This window comes from Diabrotica virgifera, chromosome 1, assembly GCF_917563875.1.
Source record: "Diabrotica virgifera virgifera chromosome 1, PGI_DIABVI_V3a".
In the NCBI taxonomy this organism is placed as follows: domain Eukaryota; kingdom Metazoa; phylum Arthropoda; class Insecta; order Coleoptera; family Chrysomelidae; genus Diabrotica; species Diabrotica virgifera.
This window is the reverse complement of record NC_065443.1, coordinates 228,764,691-228,784,420: the sequence shown is the minus strand read 5'-3', so window position 1 is coordinate 228,784,420 and position 19,730 is coordinate 228,764,691. Positions and strand designations below refer to the sequence as shown.

Below are 19,730 nucleotides of genomic sequence, written 5' to 3'. Positions count from 1 at the left end.
AACTATGCATCCTACGAAAAAATTTGTAGGAACATTTTTTGGTTAGAATGGCCCAAAAAATACAAAAAAATGTTTTGTTTTGCGAGAAATCGCTGTTATGTAATTCCTCAACTTCTTTGTTTATAACAAACTTATCGACATCCGGATCAACTGTTACCCAAAAATTCGTGTTCTACGGACCAAAATACATAAAAAAAACTTGGGTAAGTCCATCTGAATACAGGAGGCCGTTGTACCCCCCTGGCGACAGGACTATATTTAATTACCCTATTTTTACCTGTAGCGATTACAACGAAAAAACTGCCATTTTTGACACTTATTTATTAATAACTAAAATTCTTGTTGGAACTGTGACGGACATTTTTGTAATTATATTGTATTAAGTATATAGTACCCAAAAAAACTCATTTGCAACCTGGCTGCTCAAGTGTCCCGACAAAAACCTTATTTCTCTGGACTAATGCAGCACTCCTTCGTTTGAGGTATGCGATGTCCATGGAATTTTGAGGATTCTCTGGTAGATCCACATTTCAAAGGCCTCCAATTTATTTACAGTTGATATTTTAAGGGTCCATATCTCAACTGCATAGAGAGGAGTCGACCAATGTAGCATTTTGATAAACGTAGTCGAATTTAGAGTTTTATTCGAGAATCACAAAGCAGTTTTTTGATTTTTTCGAAAGATTTTCTGGCCTGTTCTATTCTCGAGCTTATTTCTAGATCAGGATGCTATCGATCCAACATTCCAGGTACTTAAATATATTGACCTGTTCTAAAACGTGCCCATTTATTGTGCAAGGTTGAGGTACGTTTTGGTTTTTTCGGATTGACATCACTTTGGTTTTTTTTATGTTTATTTTCATACCAAATTGCTCACAGGTCGAGTTGGTCTTGTCGATGAGTCGTTGTAGACCCAAGTCGGAAGCCGCAATAAACACTGCATAGATTAAATCCAATGTAAGAAAACTAAGGATACCGGACTAGTGAAGAAAATAGAAGCCATGGGCCTCCAGGCCTGAAGAGCCATTATACAGGGTGTTTCATTAATAATTGTCCATATAGTAACTTGGAGAAACCTAAAACACTTAAATAAAATGTGGTTCCTTACTGACTTACAGGGTACTAAAAATTTAAAAATTATTTTTGCTCAGCACTTTGAAACTATTCGACGTATTATTTTCATACTTGGCAGAAAGTGCGACTGCTAGACACCCTACTAAATTATGATAAACAAACGTTTCTAGCTACTACCAGAGGCGTACGAATGGGGATGGTGAATGGTTGACCCTTCTCAAATTCTACACCACTGGAGGAATTATTATTTTAGTGCCATTTTTAGATTCTCCAATACTTTCTACGTAAATAATATACTCCTCATTGGTAACGATAAAGTCATTAGTTTTCGAGATATTTGAAGTTAAATATGAAACGGCACAGTTATTTTGATTAATTTATGATGATTCATATGATTAAAATTTAAAAATTATTTTTACCCAGTACTTACTTTAAAACTTGGCGTATCCTTTTCATACTTGGCAGAAAGTGTAGGTACTGTACACCCTACTAAATTAATATAAATATACATTTCTAGCTACTACCAGAGGCGTACGACAGAGGACAGTGGCTGGTTGACTCTTCCCAAATTCTAGGCCACTGACGAAATTGCTATTTTAGTGTAATTTTTTGATTTTGCAATACTTTTTATGTAAATAATGTACTCTTCATTCGTAACGATAAAATGATTAGTTTTCGAGATATTTGAAATTAAAAATGAAGCGACACAATACACTGATCAAAATAACCGTGTCGTTTCATTTTTAACTTCAAAGAACTCGAAAACTAATGACTTTATCGTTACGAATGAAGAGTATATTATTTCAGAGAAAGTATTGGAATCTAAAAATTGAACTAAAATAGCAATTTTGCCAGTAGCGTAGAATTTGGAAAGGGTGAACCATTCACTTTCCCCCGTCGTACGCCTCTTGTAATAGGCAGAAACATTTGTTTAACATAATTTAGTAGTTTGTACAGTACCTATACTTCCTGCCAAGTATGAAAAGGATACGTCGAATAGTTTTAAAATGCTGAGGAAAAATAGTTTTTAAATTTTTAGATAAAACACCCTGTAAGTCAGTAAGGAACCACATTTTATTTAAGTGTTTTAGGTTAAATATTCGTATTTTGTGCTAAGGTTTCTCCAGTTACTATATGGACAATTATTAATGAAACATCCTGTATACCTACATATGTCTAAATTGCCGATATGAACAAGTCGGATAAAATTAAATTATTAGAAGCATTTTGTTTATCAAGTATGTACCAAAAAACTAAAGTTATTTATTAATTAATATTTTAAAAACGATTTCCGAAATGGAAAACGAAAAGTCAAAATAAACTTATTTTAAATTAAAATTGTGGTTAACCCCAAGTAAAAATATTAAATTGTCTTAAGATGTCACATTAAAATAACTTCAGAACCAACCATAAAATTTAATTATACTAAAATCACAATAAAGATGCACTAGAAATTAACAAACCAAAAATCAAGACACGTTGAATGTTACAAGGAGCACTCCCGAATTATTGTTTACAATGTACAAACTTTGGATTTACAATGTAGGTATACCTATACATTGTAAATTATGATTTGGAACATCCTCGTAACATTCAACTTGTTTTGGTTTGTTCATTTCTGGTGCAACTTTATTGTGAGTTTAGTGTATTAGGATTCAATCAAGTAATACAAATTTTCACATGTTTGGTCTTATGTTGTTGTTTAATTTTTGTTATTACACGTAAATCCATATTATATTCTGCAAATACCAAAATAATAAAATATAAGTACATTCAAAGTTCATAGAGCATTTCACATACCACCAAAGTCACAAATATGATAAAAATAAAAACAATTTCCAGCGATGAAAGTCACTTTAAATAAATAAACTGTAATCACGATTTTGAAGTATAACTAAAAATAACCGAGTTATTTACTCAGTAATTATTTAGATTTACAAATGGACAATTTCGTTAATTTCATCAGCGGCATTGTTACTGCCACACCAGATCATTTGCCCCAAATTTTAAAGAACCGCTTGGATTGACATGAAATTTGGCATACACATAGCTAACATGTCAAAGAAAAAAGTGATATTGTACCGATGTGTGATTTTGCCCTCGGGGTGAGATTCACCCATTCTCGGGCGTGGAAAAATTTATGTTTAAAATAAGTCCGGAAGTGGATAAACTGACTAATTCTAAGCAACTTTTGTTCTATAGAGATTTTTCACGAAATCAATACTTTTTGAGTTATTTGCGAGTGAATATGTTCATTTTTTAAACAAAAAAAAACACTTTTGGACGGTTTTTCACAAATACCTAACTCAAAAAGTAAGTATTTTGTCGAAAAAAACATTTTTAGCAAAAATGTAGGCTATAAAAACTATAAAAAAACGGTGTATGTATGAAGTCTTTAAAGCCAGTAGGAGCTGATGTATTGAGTTGTATTTAGCTAATGCAAGATAGGTATGGGCTATTCCACGAATATACGACTGTCTTGGATTATCGCGACAACGAATATTTTAGTGTGCAACATAAGAAGTGTGAAAGTAAATGGCTCTAATATTTGTTCCAATAAACAACAATGTATTTTGCAATTTACTGTCGTTCTTCATAATTTGCACAGTACAATATTCGTTGTCGAGATAATCCCCAACAGTCGTATGTTCGTGGAATAAGGTATAGGTACGCTCAAAATAAAGTTGGTCTCTTTTTTTTTGTAAAAAATATCGGAAAGATCACCCCTTAATTAGCATCTTAAGTGAAATTAATCGTTACCGCTTCATACGTTACTTTACTTATGTATTATTTATATATGTAAGTTTCATCGGTTCAAAATGCTTATTTTTGATAAAATTTGGTTATACAGTAAATTTTTTTAATTTTGAAAAAAAAATTTCAAAATAACTTTAAAAAATTATTTGTGATACCAAAAATCTAAAACATTAAAAAAATGTAGGTTTTGCTTTTCTAAATATTTTGGATTTTTTGTTTTTCTGTAGGACAAAAATTGGTTAAGATATATCCAAAATGTGAATACACTCGTGATTAGTGACTCGTTCAAACTGTTTTAACTACAGCCCTTCCAAAAATAAACACCTTAAATTGATGAAACTTACAGATCATATAAAAACGATAATACATACCCGTGTAAAGCAACTTGTGAAGCAGTAACGATTAATTAGTAGGGGGTCATTTTAAAAAAAAATCACAAAAAAAAAGAGACCAACTTTATTTTGAGCGTAACTAGCTTAGTTTTGAAACTTAAAAAAAGCAAAAATAAAGCTTTTTTTAAACGTTTTAAAAAAGTTGTAGTGAGTTTTCCCCAAACAGTGATTTATTTTTGGTTATTTCACGTTGGAATATTCTATTTGGCCAATATGAACCTATTTTCATTGGTTACAACTCTACTCGTACCATATCTATAATAAACTTCATACATACACAATTTTCTTCACATTTTTATAAGCTATATTTTGCTAAGAATGTTTTTTTCGATAAAATATACTTTTTGAGTTATTTGCGAAAAACCGTCAGAAAACATTTTTTTTGTTGAAAAATGAACATATTCACTCGCAAAATATTGACTTAGTGAAAAAACTCGAAAGTTGCTTAGAATTAGTCAGTTTATCCATTTCCGGATTTATTTTGAACGTACATTTTTCCCCGAGAAGGGGTGAAACTCACTTTTAGGGTAAAAGCACACATCGGCAAAATATCACTTTTATATTTGACATGTTAGCTATGTGGTTCTTTAAAATTTAGAGGTTTGCAATATTTTACCGTTAGTAAATGGACTACTAACAAACTTATAACGGAAACGGATATTTATGTTTATTAAATAGTCTTTTAAAGCCTGAATGATTTCAATAATTGAATTTGAATGTGTAATTATATGATGAAACCTTTAACAGTTGTTAATGATCATGTTTTTACAGTAGCTTATTCCTCGTTAGAAAATTTACAATATTGACCAGGCATTTCTAAAAAAATTGATATAGAGTAATAGCCCGTTCACACTTGTCGTGTGTCGGATTCGTATTCTAATCGGAGGTTTCAGTGGCAGAGCATTTTATATGGAGCTATTCATATTTATCGGACACAGGTTTTTTGTTGGCGATGAAAATAAATGTCGGCTGTTTTGCGAGAACTCATCATCCGAAAAAAAACGTGTCTGATCTCGCTGGCCTAGCGATACGCTTGTTTCACACCCTAAGAATTTTGAACGTGCGATAGTTGAAATGTACATAGTGGCTCGAGCAATCATATTATGAAATCTTTCCTTCTTCACCGAACGTTTCAAGTAGTGAAGGGAAAATAATTATACAATACATAATATAATTGCAATATATAATTTTAAATACGTTATATTGGCTCGTATGACTAAAATGAGAATGTAGTTTAAACTCCAAATTTTGGAGTACATACTCCGCGCGGTAGTATCTACTCTTATGTACAGTGAGTAGAAACTCATTACATCAAAGTATTTGAATTCCTATGAAATAGAGTATAAACTTATACTTCATGCTCATACTCATGAGAACATACTCCGTTTATACTCAAGTTTATACTCCGTTTTTATTCATACCACTGATTGTCAGATATTATAGTCTTCTGTCTTCTTATGTGGAAGGAACATTAATATCATAGTCGACATTTTATTGAAAACATCTACCAAAGCAACAAAATGGAAGTTAGAATAGATGGACAACTTGCAGATCTATAGATATAGGAAACGGAATAAGACAGGAGGATTCATCGAGTCCTATTCTCTTCAATTTAATCATGGATAAAATCATCAAAAACGTCAACAAAGGAAGAGGATATAAAATGGGAAAGAAGTAAAAATACTTTGCTACGCAGACGACGCAATATTGATAGCCCAAGATGAAGATAGTGTGCAAAAATTAATTTACAAATTTAACATAAGAGTAAAAGAATTCAATAGGACAATTTCATCTCAGAAAACCAAAACAATAGTAGGTAATCAGTAAAGAGCCAATCAGGTGTAAAATAGAAATTGATCAGTATCACTAATCAACAAGTAATGGAAGTAAAATACCTTGGAATTACATTGTCAAGTTACGGAGACCTGGAAAAAGAAGTGAGAAATCAAGTACAAAAAGCAAATGGACTGGAAGAATGCCTTAAATAACACTATATGGCGAAAACGACATATTAACACTGAGATGAAATCAAGAATTTATAAAGCCTGTGTAAGACAAATAATGACATATGCATCACAAACAAGATCCGATACAGCCACAACACAAAGACTACTGGAAACGGCAGAGATGAGAGTACTGAGAAGAATTACAGGCAATACGCTGAGAGATCGAAAGAGGAGTGATGACATTAGAAGACAATGTAATGTACAATGTATAATCGAATGGACACTAAATAGAAAAAAGAACGGAGACCACATAAACATAATGGGGTAGACACGTGTGGTCAAAATAGCAAGAGATAAATCACCAATCGGTAGAAGAAAAAAGAAAAGATGCTATTATTGAAATGAAACTTCGTAATTGGGTATTCACGTAATTTGTTCCCATAAATCAGATTGTCAGCTTTTTATTAGAAAAGAGAATTATTTTAGGAAATTATTTACCTATCTACACACTTTTATAATATGCATGTTATTATAAATGTATGTTTAGTCAAGTTTTTAAATACATATCGTTTATGTATAAATTTCAATGAATGTACCTACCACCGTCCGAAGACTCGAAGACATATGGTATGAAGTACCATATCTAATAACATTAAATATAATGGGTAAACGTAGTTTTGTTTTGTGAGGATTCATGATTTTATCGGCACTTTTAAAAATGCTGATTTTCTATATAGTAGGTGCATTTTATTTTGTTATATACATTCTCACAGTTTCCTCGCGTTGCGTTAAAAATTTGCAAAAAATTCGACCTTGGCAATAAGCGACAATCGATTTATTATTCGAAGTGTGAAAAGAAATGCCGACATCCGATTAATATACGAATCTGACACACGGTAAGAATAAATACAAAGACAACTCTTCAAGTTGCCTTTCATTATTGCAGAGCATGTGATTGAAATGATTCATGTATACATATAAAATAACCAGGCCTAATCTAGGCCTAATCTAAGCTTCAAAAACTTTTCGAAAAATCGCTTTGTCCTTCCAGTATTATGCATGGTTAAAAAAGTTAAAAATGAGATAGGGCTGTGATGTTTAACAATCTGGTATCCCGCGACGTAGCCATAAAAATCATGGAATTCTCTTGGAACTACTTTTCTAACTTTTTCCATCTCTTCTACGTACATCTCTGGCGTTATGACCATTTCTTCTGAAGAAAATGTGATTTCTCTGGGGAGTTCAATAATTTCGTTGTTTTCGGGAAATTCAAAAGGTGTCAGATATATGTTTTCCGTTAGAAAAGCACCTTCGCGATTCCTCACGTGTTTTAAGTAATCAGATGCTATAGCCGAGTTGATGTCAGCGTTTTCAAGAAACTGTTCCAACTGTTTGTCATCGAAATAGCGTCGCAACCAGTTACGTTCTCTATCGTAAGATAGTTTACCTTTTGGAATACATTGTACTACATCTTGCTTAACTCTGTACCAAGTATTATCTATTTTTAAAAAAGAGTCATTTTCTGAATGCGAAATAGGTGGAGAGTAGTCGCTTCCTGCGTTGCTTATGGTCTCCACTGATTGATTTTTGACAAAATATAGCTGCTTTAGAAGATCTTGATTCTTTTCTTGTGTTATCCATGTTTTCCAGTTCTCCGTTGAATTAATTCTGGGAGTAGAGGCCAAAGGGGATAGCAAGTCAATAGATTTCTTAACCACTGATGGCGAATTACTTTCGGATGAGGCGTAACCTGAGCGAATTCTGGGAGTAGAGGCTGAAGGGGATACCAAACCAATCGAATTCTTAACTACTGATGGTGAATCACTACCGGATGAGGTGTACCCTGAGAAACCTCCGGAGTTGTAAGGGTTCGGCGATTCAAGGTCCATTACCTGAATCTCACAAAAATATGCTTTATTACCCAAACTTGCTTTTTCTTTGAAAATGTTTTCTTCGCGTAAGAGCGTTTCGGATGGGGTGTAGACCTGATTTTTGTATGAAGTGGAATAAAACTCTTCAGGTTTGCTTACACCAACGAGGTTTACTTTGTTTTTCCGAAATAATCTTTCCACAGGCATATATTCGTAGCCCATTGGTAGGCTACATTCTAAGGGTTTTTCAAGCAAGCAAACCTCATTGGACTGTGTATCTTTGCTGATAGAGGTATATTCGGCATCGGATTCTTTCCTATTAGGTGTTGGTAGTTTTAATCGTAAATCTTTAACGTTGGTAATTCTTTTAGATCCAATCGTCTGCACTTGAGTTACTGGTGTGTTTACAGGATGTGAGCATATTATATCTGTTGGTATCTTCGTTATGGCAACAGGTGTTGCACTTCCTACTGAAACCGACATTTCTGCTAATTTAGTTGCATCAGTAGATATTTTAGATATTGAAACATGATTATCAATTGGTATTTTAGTTAATGTAACATTATTATCACTTTTATTATCACTTTCTAGTTTAGTTATTGAAAGAATATTATCACTTCTAATTTTACCATAAGTAACTTCATCGTTGGAATTTACATGATGTGTCTTATCTGCAATTTTATCTTCTGTTGTTATATTTAGTGCTTTACCTCTGGCTTTACCGATAACTTCTAACACATCGCTGTCATCATCTATTACTATAATGTCTGAGTCAACTGAATCGTGAAGGATACTTCCAATTTTTTCTGTGTCATCGGATTCGTTTGTTTCGGGGATTTCTGTCGTACCTGAAACACAAAAATGCATTTAATATAAATCCAGGGCGTTTTGTTGTTCTTCTATTTGATACAGTTCTCCACAAAATTAGCTGAACAGTTTTATGAGGAAGGTTTTATAAAAAATTGCTCCGCAAATAATCTTAAAAATCATATAGACCTGGATCCCGCGTACCAAAAAAAGTTGATTAATAGCAAGCTGAAAATTTGTTAACAGCTTAACGGTGTCTAGTCAGACAAACTTTGATGTACGGTAACACTGGAACAGGGAAAGCTTCAATTGTGGAACGGTTAAAAAATTTGGAACGTCAGAATATGAAAACGTCCCATGTATTTTGTCGGACAGAACATCCAATTGATTTGTTACCCTTTCGTTAAACTCTCATGCAAAAATCAGACTGCTATTACTAACCGACATGATTCCTGTCATTTAACATGTTCTTCGTATTCCACTCATTAAAACATAGGCGTAACCAGGATGATCCTGGGGGGGGGGGGTTACAACTACTGGAAGGTCTCTGCGGGCTATGGTGTTAAGCGTATAGAGCTCAACGTACATCCCAATGGGGGGGGGGTTACAAACTTCCCCTGTTCCAGTGTTCCTATAGATAAAAGTTTGTTCGACTAGACACCGTTAAGCTCTTAACAAATTTTCAGATTGCTATTAATCAACTTTTTTTTTGGTGCCCGGTATCCAGGTCTAATAAAAAAAAACTAACTAAAGTGGATATTAAAATTGATCAATAGAGTATTAGGACCTCGATTTTTCACCTTTCGCTTCGTTATCGATAATTCGCTATCTGTTCACGAAACAGATACGAAGCGAATACGTTCGATAACGAAGCGAAGGGTCAAAAATCGAGGTCCTGGTGATCTGATAAGTAACTTCCTTTGCCGATTGAGGCGCTATGATCTCACAAAAAAAAACATTAGTTCTGGAAAGTCTAACCTTTTTTAGGCATACATGTCAAATTTTAGCTCGTGCAGTCATGCCAGCCCTTTGACACCTGCTTAAAGTTAACGTGTTTGAAAAAATGACGCATAGGGAACGTTCAAGTATTACGTAACGCGATTTTTGAAGATTTTTGACCCCCTCCTCCCTTCGTAACGCACTCTAATGGGCGTTTAACTATTGCGTAACGCAATTTTTGAAGATTTTTGAACCCCCTCCCCCACCTGCGTTACGTAATACTTGAACGGTCCCATATGCAGAAAGATTTTCGATCTCTCATTAAACATTTTTTTTAAGAATTAAAATGGCGAAGGAAGCAAAAGAATTCTGAATAAATATTATGGGACTAATAAATAAATGTATGGTCGAAGCGAAGATCGGTGGAATATGCGCATTTTATCAATGAAATTCGATATTTTTAAGATATTCCAGAAGCCGCTACAGATAAAATGTTTTAACAACCTATTTATCATTCAGAATTACTCGACGGATATTAGTACAGTTAAAATAATTAAGACGATAACCGGACAATAATGATTTAATGAGTGAAATTTAGTTTCTTTTTTTACTTTAATGACAACAAAAAGCAAGCCCATTAACCCAATTAAAAATTATTTTGCACATCATATTTGAAACATTATTGGTTGAAAAATCTCATTTTTTGGCAAAAAAATATATTAATTTTGTACAATAAATATATTATACACGGCTCACTAAAATAATTAGTTACGCCCCTGTACTACTGATTTCTTAAAACTCAAGTAGTATTTATGTAGACCTTTCTGGAAATACCAGGTTATTGTGGACACTTGCATTTCAACCCCTCGCCGCTAGCAGATCGTCAATAGCTTTCAAACGAAAGGCCGCATACCGGTCTTTTTAGCTAATCGTTTTATACCGCTTAGATTATTCAATTTGCTCAGTATTAACAACGATAATTTATTTAGCATATTAGTGAGTGCCTTACAACTATTATGGTTCTGCAATGGATTATGGTATTCAATCAGAGCTCTGATGGCGACTTCAACAAGGAATAAAATTGTAAGTGTTGAACTCTACATATATTGTGAAAATAACTTATTAACCGTGATACTGTATGCATTTTGAACCATATACCTCTCATAGCAAATATTCTGTGTGCCATTTATGCAGATAACACTTTAACACATTTGATTTATCTACTCGTTAACCAGCTATACCTATGGAAATATATTTCTCTAACCGTAACAGGTTACCATTGTTGAGGATACTTCACGTATTGCCTTAACAAATTTGTTTGGACTAAATTACAGTTGTGCTTATCTTAAAAAGGATATGTTACTATCAACTTTCGCACAGTGTTGCCAAACTGAATTTTGTTATTTTGGGTGTAAATTTTTTCCACCGATCTCCGAGGGTACTTTTTCCTTCAGACTATGAGTATACCTACAATGAGATAAGATGGCGCTGTAAGTAAGGCATGTCAGTGTCAAGTCGCTGAGCACATTTTTAAGAAAATTAAGGATTTATAAGTGAAATTAACTGTGGAAAAAGTGTGAAAAGTGTTGGAATATTGCTCAACTTGTGATTGTAATTTGAAAAATCGTGCGAAACTTCCATAAGATAGAGAAAAATGGTTCTAACTCGCACTGACCTGGAGGACATTAAACAGATTGTTGCGCAGGAATGTAGCGCATTCTTTAATCAACAACATATGTCTCAAACAGCTGATGAAATTTACAAAAAAAATTGAGGGGAAATTTGAAAATAGGCTTAAAAGTGTCGAAAATGAAGTGTTGACTTTAAAGCAAGAGCTGAAAAAGGTAAATTCTGAATATACACAACTTAAAATGGCGGTTGATAATAGTGAGCAGTTCTCTCGAAACCAAAATATTAGAATTTTTGGTCTTGAAGTTTCGGAGAATGAAAATTTAAAAGAAAAATTGTGTACTTTATTTAAATCTAAATTAAAATTAACTACCTTCTCAGACAAGGATATCAAAAATAGTTTTCGAGTTGCCGCAAAAACCCGACTAATGATAAACCTCCGGCAGTTCTAGTTCAACTCGTGGATGTAAACAAACATTCTGAAATATTAAAGTGTCGCAAATTATTAAAACATACTAACATTGTGATTAAGGAAGACCTAACTAAATATCGAGTACAATTACTAAATTCGGCAATGCAAAAGTTCTCATCAAAAAGTGCTTTTTGCCTTAATGACATTATTTACGTAAAAAGTGGTGGTAGTATTATCCGTGTTCAGAATGAGAAGGACATATTGGACATCCCTGTTGATCCAAGGTAGACTGCTATTCTCATAATAATTATATGCCCTGACTTTATTTGCTTATGTTTTTTTTTAGTATAAAATATCTCTTTTCATTATATAAACGAATAACAATTTTTAATTAATACAATTTTGTATTATTTAGAACAATACGTTTCACAAATATCTGTTCGTTTATTTTGCACAGACATTTTTTTGTTTAAATTGTTATCCATAAAATGTCGTTAATCGAAATTAATATTCCATTAATAATTGAATATTTCTTAAAATTTGTTCAATTAAATGTAAAAAAGCAATAACACCAGCATTTGTAATCTAATTTACAACTTTTCTTCTTTTGTTTTTTATATAATATGATTGTTTTTTTTTGTATTAAATTTACTTCAATGAATACTGTTCTCAAACGTAAACAAAATATTATATTCACTTATGAAGTAGATCTAAAATATATAATTTGGCTACTTGCATTGAATCTTCAGGTATTATCTTTGTGTGCTTTAGATTTGCTGAAAATCTTTTCTGTTCTGAAAATCAACGTGAGCATCTGTCAACCAGTGGCGTCTTAAGCGGGGGTGCAAGGGGTGCACGGCACCCGGGCGGCAGGTTATAGGGGGCGGCAGCTGGATCATAACGAATGACAAGTTCCATGTTTACATACGCATATGCACAAACGCTTTTTTACTAAGATGTACCTACCTACACTTAATATGCTGTATATTATATAGCCTACTTTAAAGTGTACGCCACTGTCTCGGCGTGAACAAATCTGAAAGTTTTTAGAAAATACTCAATTTAGGAAGCTTCTTAGAACTGAATCAACAGGGGGGCGTCTGTGAATCTTAAATGTGTTCGAGCGGAAGTTGTTACCAAAAAAAGGTCAATCCTTCTCGGTAAACCTTTGAAAAATGGTAAAAAATCTTTTGTATTAAATATCTATTTACGTAGAATAGATGACGTTGATATATTTTCTCTCTACGAAAATTAGGAACCCTTTAGATGGGAGGAGACATTTTAACAATTAAAGAAATAGGAGTCCCATTGGTTTAATGGGGAAAGGACCGCCTTTCAAAGTTTATAAAAATCGGTTTTCTTAAAAAATTTTTAGTTTCTATCTGAAATTTGAATTTAAACCAGTGACTTCTTGAGTTCCTGCTTTACGTTATTTTAACTTTACTTGATTAAATAGTACAGTGTCGTGAGTTTTGAAAAACCGCAGAAGTGCCCATAGAGATACAGCATCGTCAAACTCAAGGTAAGAATGTTATTAAAGTTACTACCTATTAAACGAGGACTGTAAAACAATTCTTTTTGTACATTAATGAAACTCACGTCTGGCTAGAGGGTTGTAGTATTTTTATTTATTTTTTTAAATTATTGCAGATGGCTGATGGAAGACAAAAACTTTCTGGTTTCCAATATCTGAAACGGAAACTGGAAAAAGAAGAAAAAGTGAAAAAATGCACGAGTTCTATAAGCAAGTTTCTTCAGAAAGTTCAACCAGGACCATCAACAAGTTCAGATATGAATCCAGTTTTCGAAAAAACTGTTGAAGATACAATGATGGGTGTTACTGAAACTTCTACCGATACTCCGATGGAAGAAATTTCAGCAACGTCAGCATCGGAAGCAACATTAACACCGACCGCAGCAGCCTCGGTAACAACTACTGCATTTTCTGATCATATCAGTAATAATTCGAGTTCAGTAATGAATGCGAATATCATCGATTCATTGACAGATCCTGCCCTTTGGCCACAAAGTATTTCAGATAATGTCAAGCTCTCACTACTTGAAATAGGTCCGGTACAAATAAAAAATTTTACATTTCCATTAGATGATTCTAATCGATCATTTTCAACTACGTATTTTCTTAAGAAACTAGGAAATAATGAAACGGTTATACGGGACTGGCTCGTTTATTCTAAATCTAGTGATTCTGTGTTTTGTTTTTACTGTAAACTATTTAGCAGTGCAATAAATGCTTTTAATGATGAAATAGGTTACAAAGATTGGCGTCATTTATCGAGAAATATAGAACGACATGAAAAAAGTGTAGCACATTTTCAAAGTGTGAGACAATATGTTGATTTAAAACAAAATATAATGAAAGGAAGAACTGTAGATTCGATTAATCAGGCCCAAATGGACCGTGAAAAAAAAAGGTGGATGGCAGTTATTGAAAGAATTATATACATTATTCAGTTTTTGGCTAGACAAAATTTGGCTTTTAAAAATACAGAAAAGATATTTCAAAATGATAATGGAAACTTTTTAAAACTAATAGAAAGTGTTTCAAAATTTGACAATGTTTTAGCAGAGCACATTAATCGCATTGAAAAAGCTGAACACCGCAATATGCCTCATTATCTTGGTCATAACATTCAAAATGAACTGATAACTGTAATAGGAGAAAATATCAAAAACACCATTGTTAACACACTGAAACATTGTAAATATTATTCTATAATTTTAGATTGTACACCTGACATAAGTCATGAAGAGCAAATTACAATAATTTTTAGATTTGTTTATCTTAACCCCTTAACAAAAAATGTTGAGATAAGAGAGCATTTTCTTGGATTTTGCTCTGTTACTGACACAACTGGACAAGGATTAATGACGTTTTTATTGAATTTTTTGGAAGGCTTAAATATTGATATTAATGACATGCGCGGCCAAGGCTACGACAATGGTGCCAATATGAAAGGCAAAAAAATTGGCTTACAAAAAAAATTTTGGATATAAATCCTAGAGCATTTTATGTACCATGTGCAGCGCATAGTCTTAATTTAGTTGTAAATGATGCTGCAAAATGTTCTTTGGAAGTTACAAATTTCTTTGCCATTGTCCAAGAATTATATGTATTTTTTTCGGCATCAACATCGCGCTGGCAAGTCTTAAAAAAAGAACTGCCTACTTTAACTCTAAAATCACTTTCCGATACACGATGGGAAAGCCGCATTGATGCTGTGAAAGCCCTTCGTTTTAATTTAGAAAAAATTTATGATGCTTTGTTCTTTATTTATAGTGATTCAAATAAAGATAACGACACAAAAAATTTGGCATATTCTTTGATTTCAAAAATAAAGTCGTACAAATTTGTTTGTTCCTTGGTAACTTGGTATAATATTTTATTAAAAATTAATACTGTAAGCAAAATTATGCAGAAATCTACTGTGATACTTCCAGAGGCTGCTAAAATGTTAGAAGAAGTAAAAAAATATTTAACTGAATGTCGTACAGACTTAGCTTATAAAGAAATGCTTAATGAATAAAAAATTATTGCTGAAGAATTAGACTGCGAAATTAGTTTTCCAGCAGTTGGCACTGTACGACCTAGAAAACGAAGACCTATGTTTAATTATGAAGGAAGAGATGACGCTATACAAAATCCAGAGTTACACTTTAAAGTAAATTTTTACTTTTTTTTATTAGACACTGCCATAACTAAATTAGATGAAAGGTTCGAATTGTTAAGTGATCACAACAACTGTTTTTCGTTTTTACACAACCTTGATGCTTTTAAAAATTTAAATTCAAATGATAAATTAAAGTATTGCGCGGATTTGCAAAATAAATTGACAGATTTTCAAACTAAGCATTCTGATATAAATGCAGTCGATTTGCTGAATGAAATTGAAATTTTACCGACCTATTTAAAATCTACCTCCTCTGCAATTGATGTTTTAGGATATTTATTTAAAAATAACTTGATTAGCACATTTCCAAATTTGTCGATTGCTTTACGTATTTATTTAACATTACCGGTTACTGTTGCTGAGGGTGAAAGATCATTTTCCAAATTAAAGATTATAAAAAACTATTTAAGGTCTAGTATGACACAAGAAAGGCTTTCAAATCTAGCTATAATAAGCATTGAAAATGATGTTGACATAGATATTAATGACATTATAAAAGAATTTGCTATCCGAAAATCTAGAAAAATTGATTTTAGCTTTTGAAAAATATGGTCAAACATTAAATAATACCTACCTATTTCAAGATGTGTATTATTATCATAAGTATGTATTCGGATATAGGTATAAGTACGTAATTTTTTATAATTTGTTTTTACATCTGGTACATAATATGTATATACATATGTGACTTACTTTTCATTTAATTAAATATATATCTGATGTTATTAAATTGTGATATAACTAAATAAATAAAATTGTTTGGTTTATTTTAAGAATAGTTCTCTACCTATCTAGCTTCCCTTATGTCGTTCACCTTCTTCACGGTATATAGGAAATAAGTCTTATTTTCTAGGCTGTAACCTCCTTCAACTTATCGCCCAGAAGGGGCGGCACACAAGAGTTTGCACCCCGGCGGCAGGTGAGCTAGAGCCGCCCCTGCTGTCAACGAATATTGTACCTTGTATAGATAACAACACTATTATTTTTCAAGCATCCGCCAAAAATTTAGGACTTACTATGGATACCAAATTAAATTTTAACAATCACATTAATTTGTGTTTAAAAAAGGCTTACTCCATGCTAAAAGCTTTATACCCCCACAGGCATTTTCTTAATATCAAAACAAAAGCAATGCTTTGTGAGTCGTTGATTCTTCCTCACTTTAATCACTGTGATCATATATATGGACCATTTTTAAGTTTTGTTAATAAAAAAAGGGTACAAAAAGTACAAAATTCTTGTCTTAGATTTATTTTTGGAATACGCAGACGTCAGAGGGTTTCTCATAAACTTCTTGATCTTGGTTGGTTAAACATGTTCAACAGGCGAACTTTACACTCGCTAAACTTTACATACAAGATAATTAAAACAAAAACGCCCAAGTATCTATATAATAAATTAAACTTCAGTAATGAAATGCACCGAAGAAACTTGGGACCTACAACCTCACTTAGAATTCCCCAGCATAATAAGCAAATCTTTAAGAAAATATTTTCTTATATCGCTCCATCACTTATTAATAAATATAAAATTTTTAATTGTAATTTATCTCCTATTACTTTCAAAAAGAAAATTAAAGCTCTACTATTATATCATCAGTAAAAAAATGTGTAAGCAGCTCCTTTCTTTCTTCTTCTCGTTTCTTTTTTTTTCTCTCTCTTTTTCATATTTTCCTTTCTTGTACTTTTCCTTTCGTTTTTTCTTCTTCTTCCTTCTACGTCAATTTAGATTTAGATTTTTTTTTCTGTTTAGGTTAAGTTATTAGGTTAATTATTATTACAATGTAAGAACATTTTTTTATTTAAATAGTTGGCGTTCAACAGCCCTGTATTTTCTTGTAAAATACAGATGCTGATACCAAAACGCATTGTTCCTGCCACATTTCAAATCTGTTTTTTTTTTGTAAATGTATATATTTTTTTTGTTGGAACAATAAACGTCTTATTATTATTATTATTATTATTACTACTACTATAGTATTTTTACTACAAAAGCGATATTACGTAGGTCAAAATTTTTGACGTAAGAGAACTGTCAAAACATTAGATTGTGACTTTGATTATTGCCATGTTTAATATAAACATGGCAATAATGAAAAGTCACATTCTAATGTTTTGACAGTTCTCTTACGTCAAAAATTTTGACCTACGTAATATCGCTTTTGTAGTAAAAATACTATACACTGCCAAATTTTGGTTCCGTAGTTCCGTGAATTTCGTAATGGCCATATATCTACGGTGGACGGCCCAGCGATGCAGTTTCACCGGAAAATGTGCATAAAGGTGCATGAATTGGCGCAGAGTCCATAAGAATAAGTAAAAAAGCGCACAGGTCATATTTTGAACGAAGTTTTGAATATGAAAAAATTATCCTGCCGATAGGTGAAGCGTTTGCTGACCACTGATCAAAAACATGATTCGTGTGACCACTTTTCAGGAGTGTTTGGACCTTATGAAGCGCAATCCATCGAACTTTTGGCGTCCATTAGTAACCGTGTTGAAACCTGGATCCACTACTAGATACCACACACAACAGAATGAACGCACGGCACTGGACTGAAGCCGGCAAAAATGATCTGAAGCCAGCGGCCAAGAGACGATCGGTGGGTCATGGTCACTGTATTTTCGGATTGAAAAGGACTAATTTTAATTGACTATCTTGAAAAGACGAGAAGATCAGCCAAAATACCAGGCAAATAATGCAGAGAAGAAGAGAAATGAGAAGCGACACGGAAACTAAAGCTAACGAACTACAAAAATTAAATAAAGAAATATCCAAAGCTATTAGACAATACACTCGAAAATACAATCAAGAACAAATCGAACATACCATTGAGAACAATAGAAGTATGAAAGTATTGAGAAAAAGACTGAGAACGGAGACAAGGCAGATAATAAATAGAAATGGTCATCTTACAACCAACAGAGAGGAAACGCTTAAAATAGTTGAAGACTTCTACAAATTGCTGTACACAAACCAACACAAAGTAAATAGCAAAGAAGATCAAGTACCAGAAATATTAACAAGGAAAAAGGGCATTGTCAACCAAGGATCAGAACTGCTACCGTAAAGTGAGGCTACTTTGTGACACATATGGTTACTTTGTGACAGTGGCCTCTAAAGTTAAACTTATTACCTTGGCAGAGCCATTAGAAATGCTGGAATAATTAAAATGCTTTATTTCAATAGTAGACTATGTGCACTATCTAGGGAACAATAACCAAAGTTCCTAGTGCAACTTCGCTCGTCATGCCACAGCTGATTTGATCATCGTCAAAACAGGTGATTTTAGGTTGGCGTGAAAACTTTCACTTTTGAAGAAGAATTTTTAGAAGATATTTCTACCAAAGTAAATTTATATTTTAACACAATATGTTACCTCCAGTTAACATTAAAATGTTGTTTGTAAAAATGTACGAGTGTTTCGTTGTGTCACAGTTAGAATTCCATATAAATATCGCAGAAAAACTTACGTGTCACAAAGAAACCCGCACCCATGGAGCGACTTTGTGACAACTTTTTTGACATTTTCTTGATTTATATAACATATAGCGCATTCGAGTTGTCACTGAACATAGAGGAAGGATTGAGCTTTCAGATGATATTTTTAAAATTATAATAAACCGAAGGTGTATGTACGATATCATCACAAAACCTAATAGTCTATTCTTTCACGGTGTTTGCTCTAAATTTTAAAGAACCGCTTGGATTGACATAAAATTTGGCATACGCATAGCTTATATGTCAAAGAAAAAAAGTGATATGGTGCCGATGTGTGCTTTTGCCCTGGGGGTGACTTTCACCCCCTCTTGGGAGTGAAAAAATGTTTCTCCAAAATAAGTTCGGAAATGGATAAACTGACTAATTTTAAGTAAATTTGTTCTATAAAGCTTTTTCGCCAAGTCAACACTTTTCGAGTTATTTGCTAGTGAATATGTTCATTTTTCAACAAAATAACTACATTTTTAGACGGTTTTTCGCAAATAACTCAAAAAGTAAGTATTTTGTCGAAAAAAATGTTCTTAGAAAAAATATAGCCTGTAAAAAAGTAAAAAAAATGGTGTACGCATTAGGTCTCTGAACCTCGTAGAACCAGAGTTATAGCCAATAAAAACTAGATTCATATTCACCAAATTTCAAATAGAATATTTCGAAGTGAAATATCCAAAAAATTAAGCACTTTTTGGGGAAAACCCATTTTAACTTTTTTAAAG

At 32.8% G+C, this 19,730-nt stretch overlaps 1 protein-coding gene across 1 annotated transcript in view; it reads right to left on the bottom strand.

Moving 5' to 3' along the window:
* LOC114336918 (protein PF3D7_1417600-like) overlaps positions 1 to 19,730 on the bottom strand; it is a 173,954-nt gene that overhangs the window by 21,729 nt on the left and 132,495 nt on the right. The window contains exon 5 of the mRNA XM_050641954.1: positions 8,751 to 8,888. Within this exon, the coding sequence (XP_050497911.1) occupies positions 8,751 to 8,888 (138 nt within the window). The remainder of the gene's footprint in view (positions 1 to 8,750; positions 8,889 to 19,730) is intronic.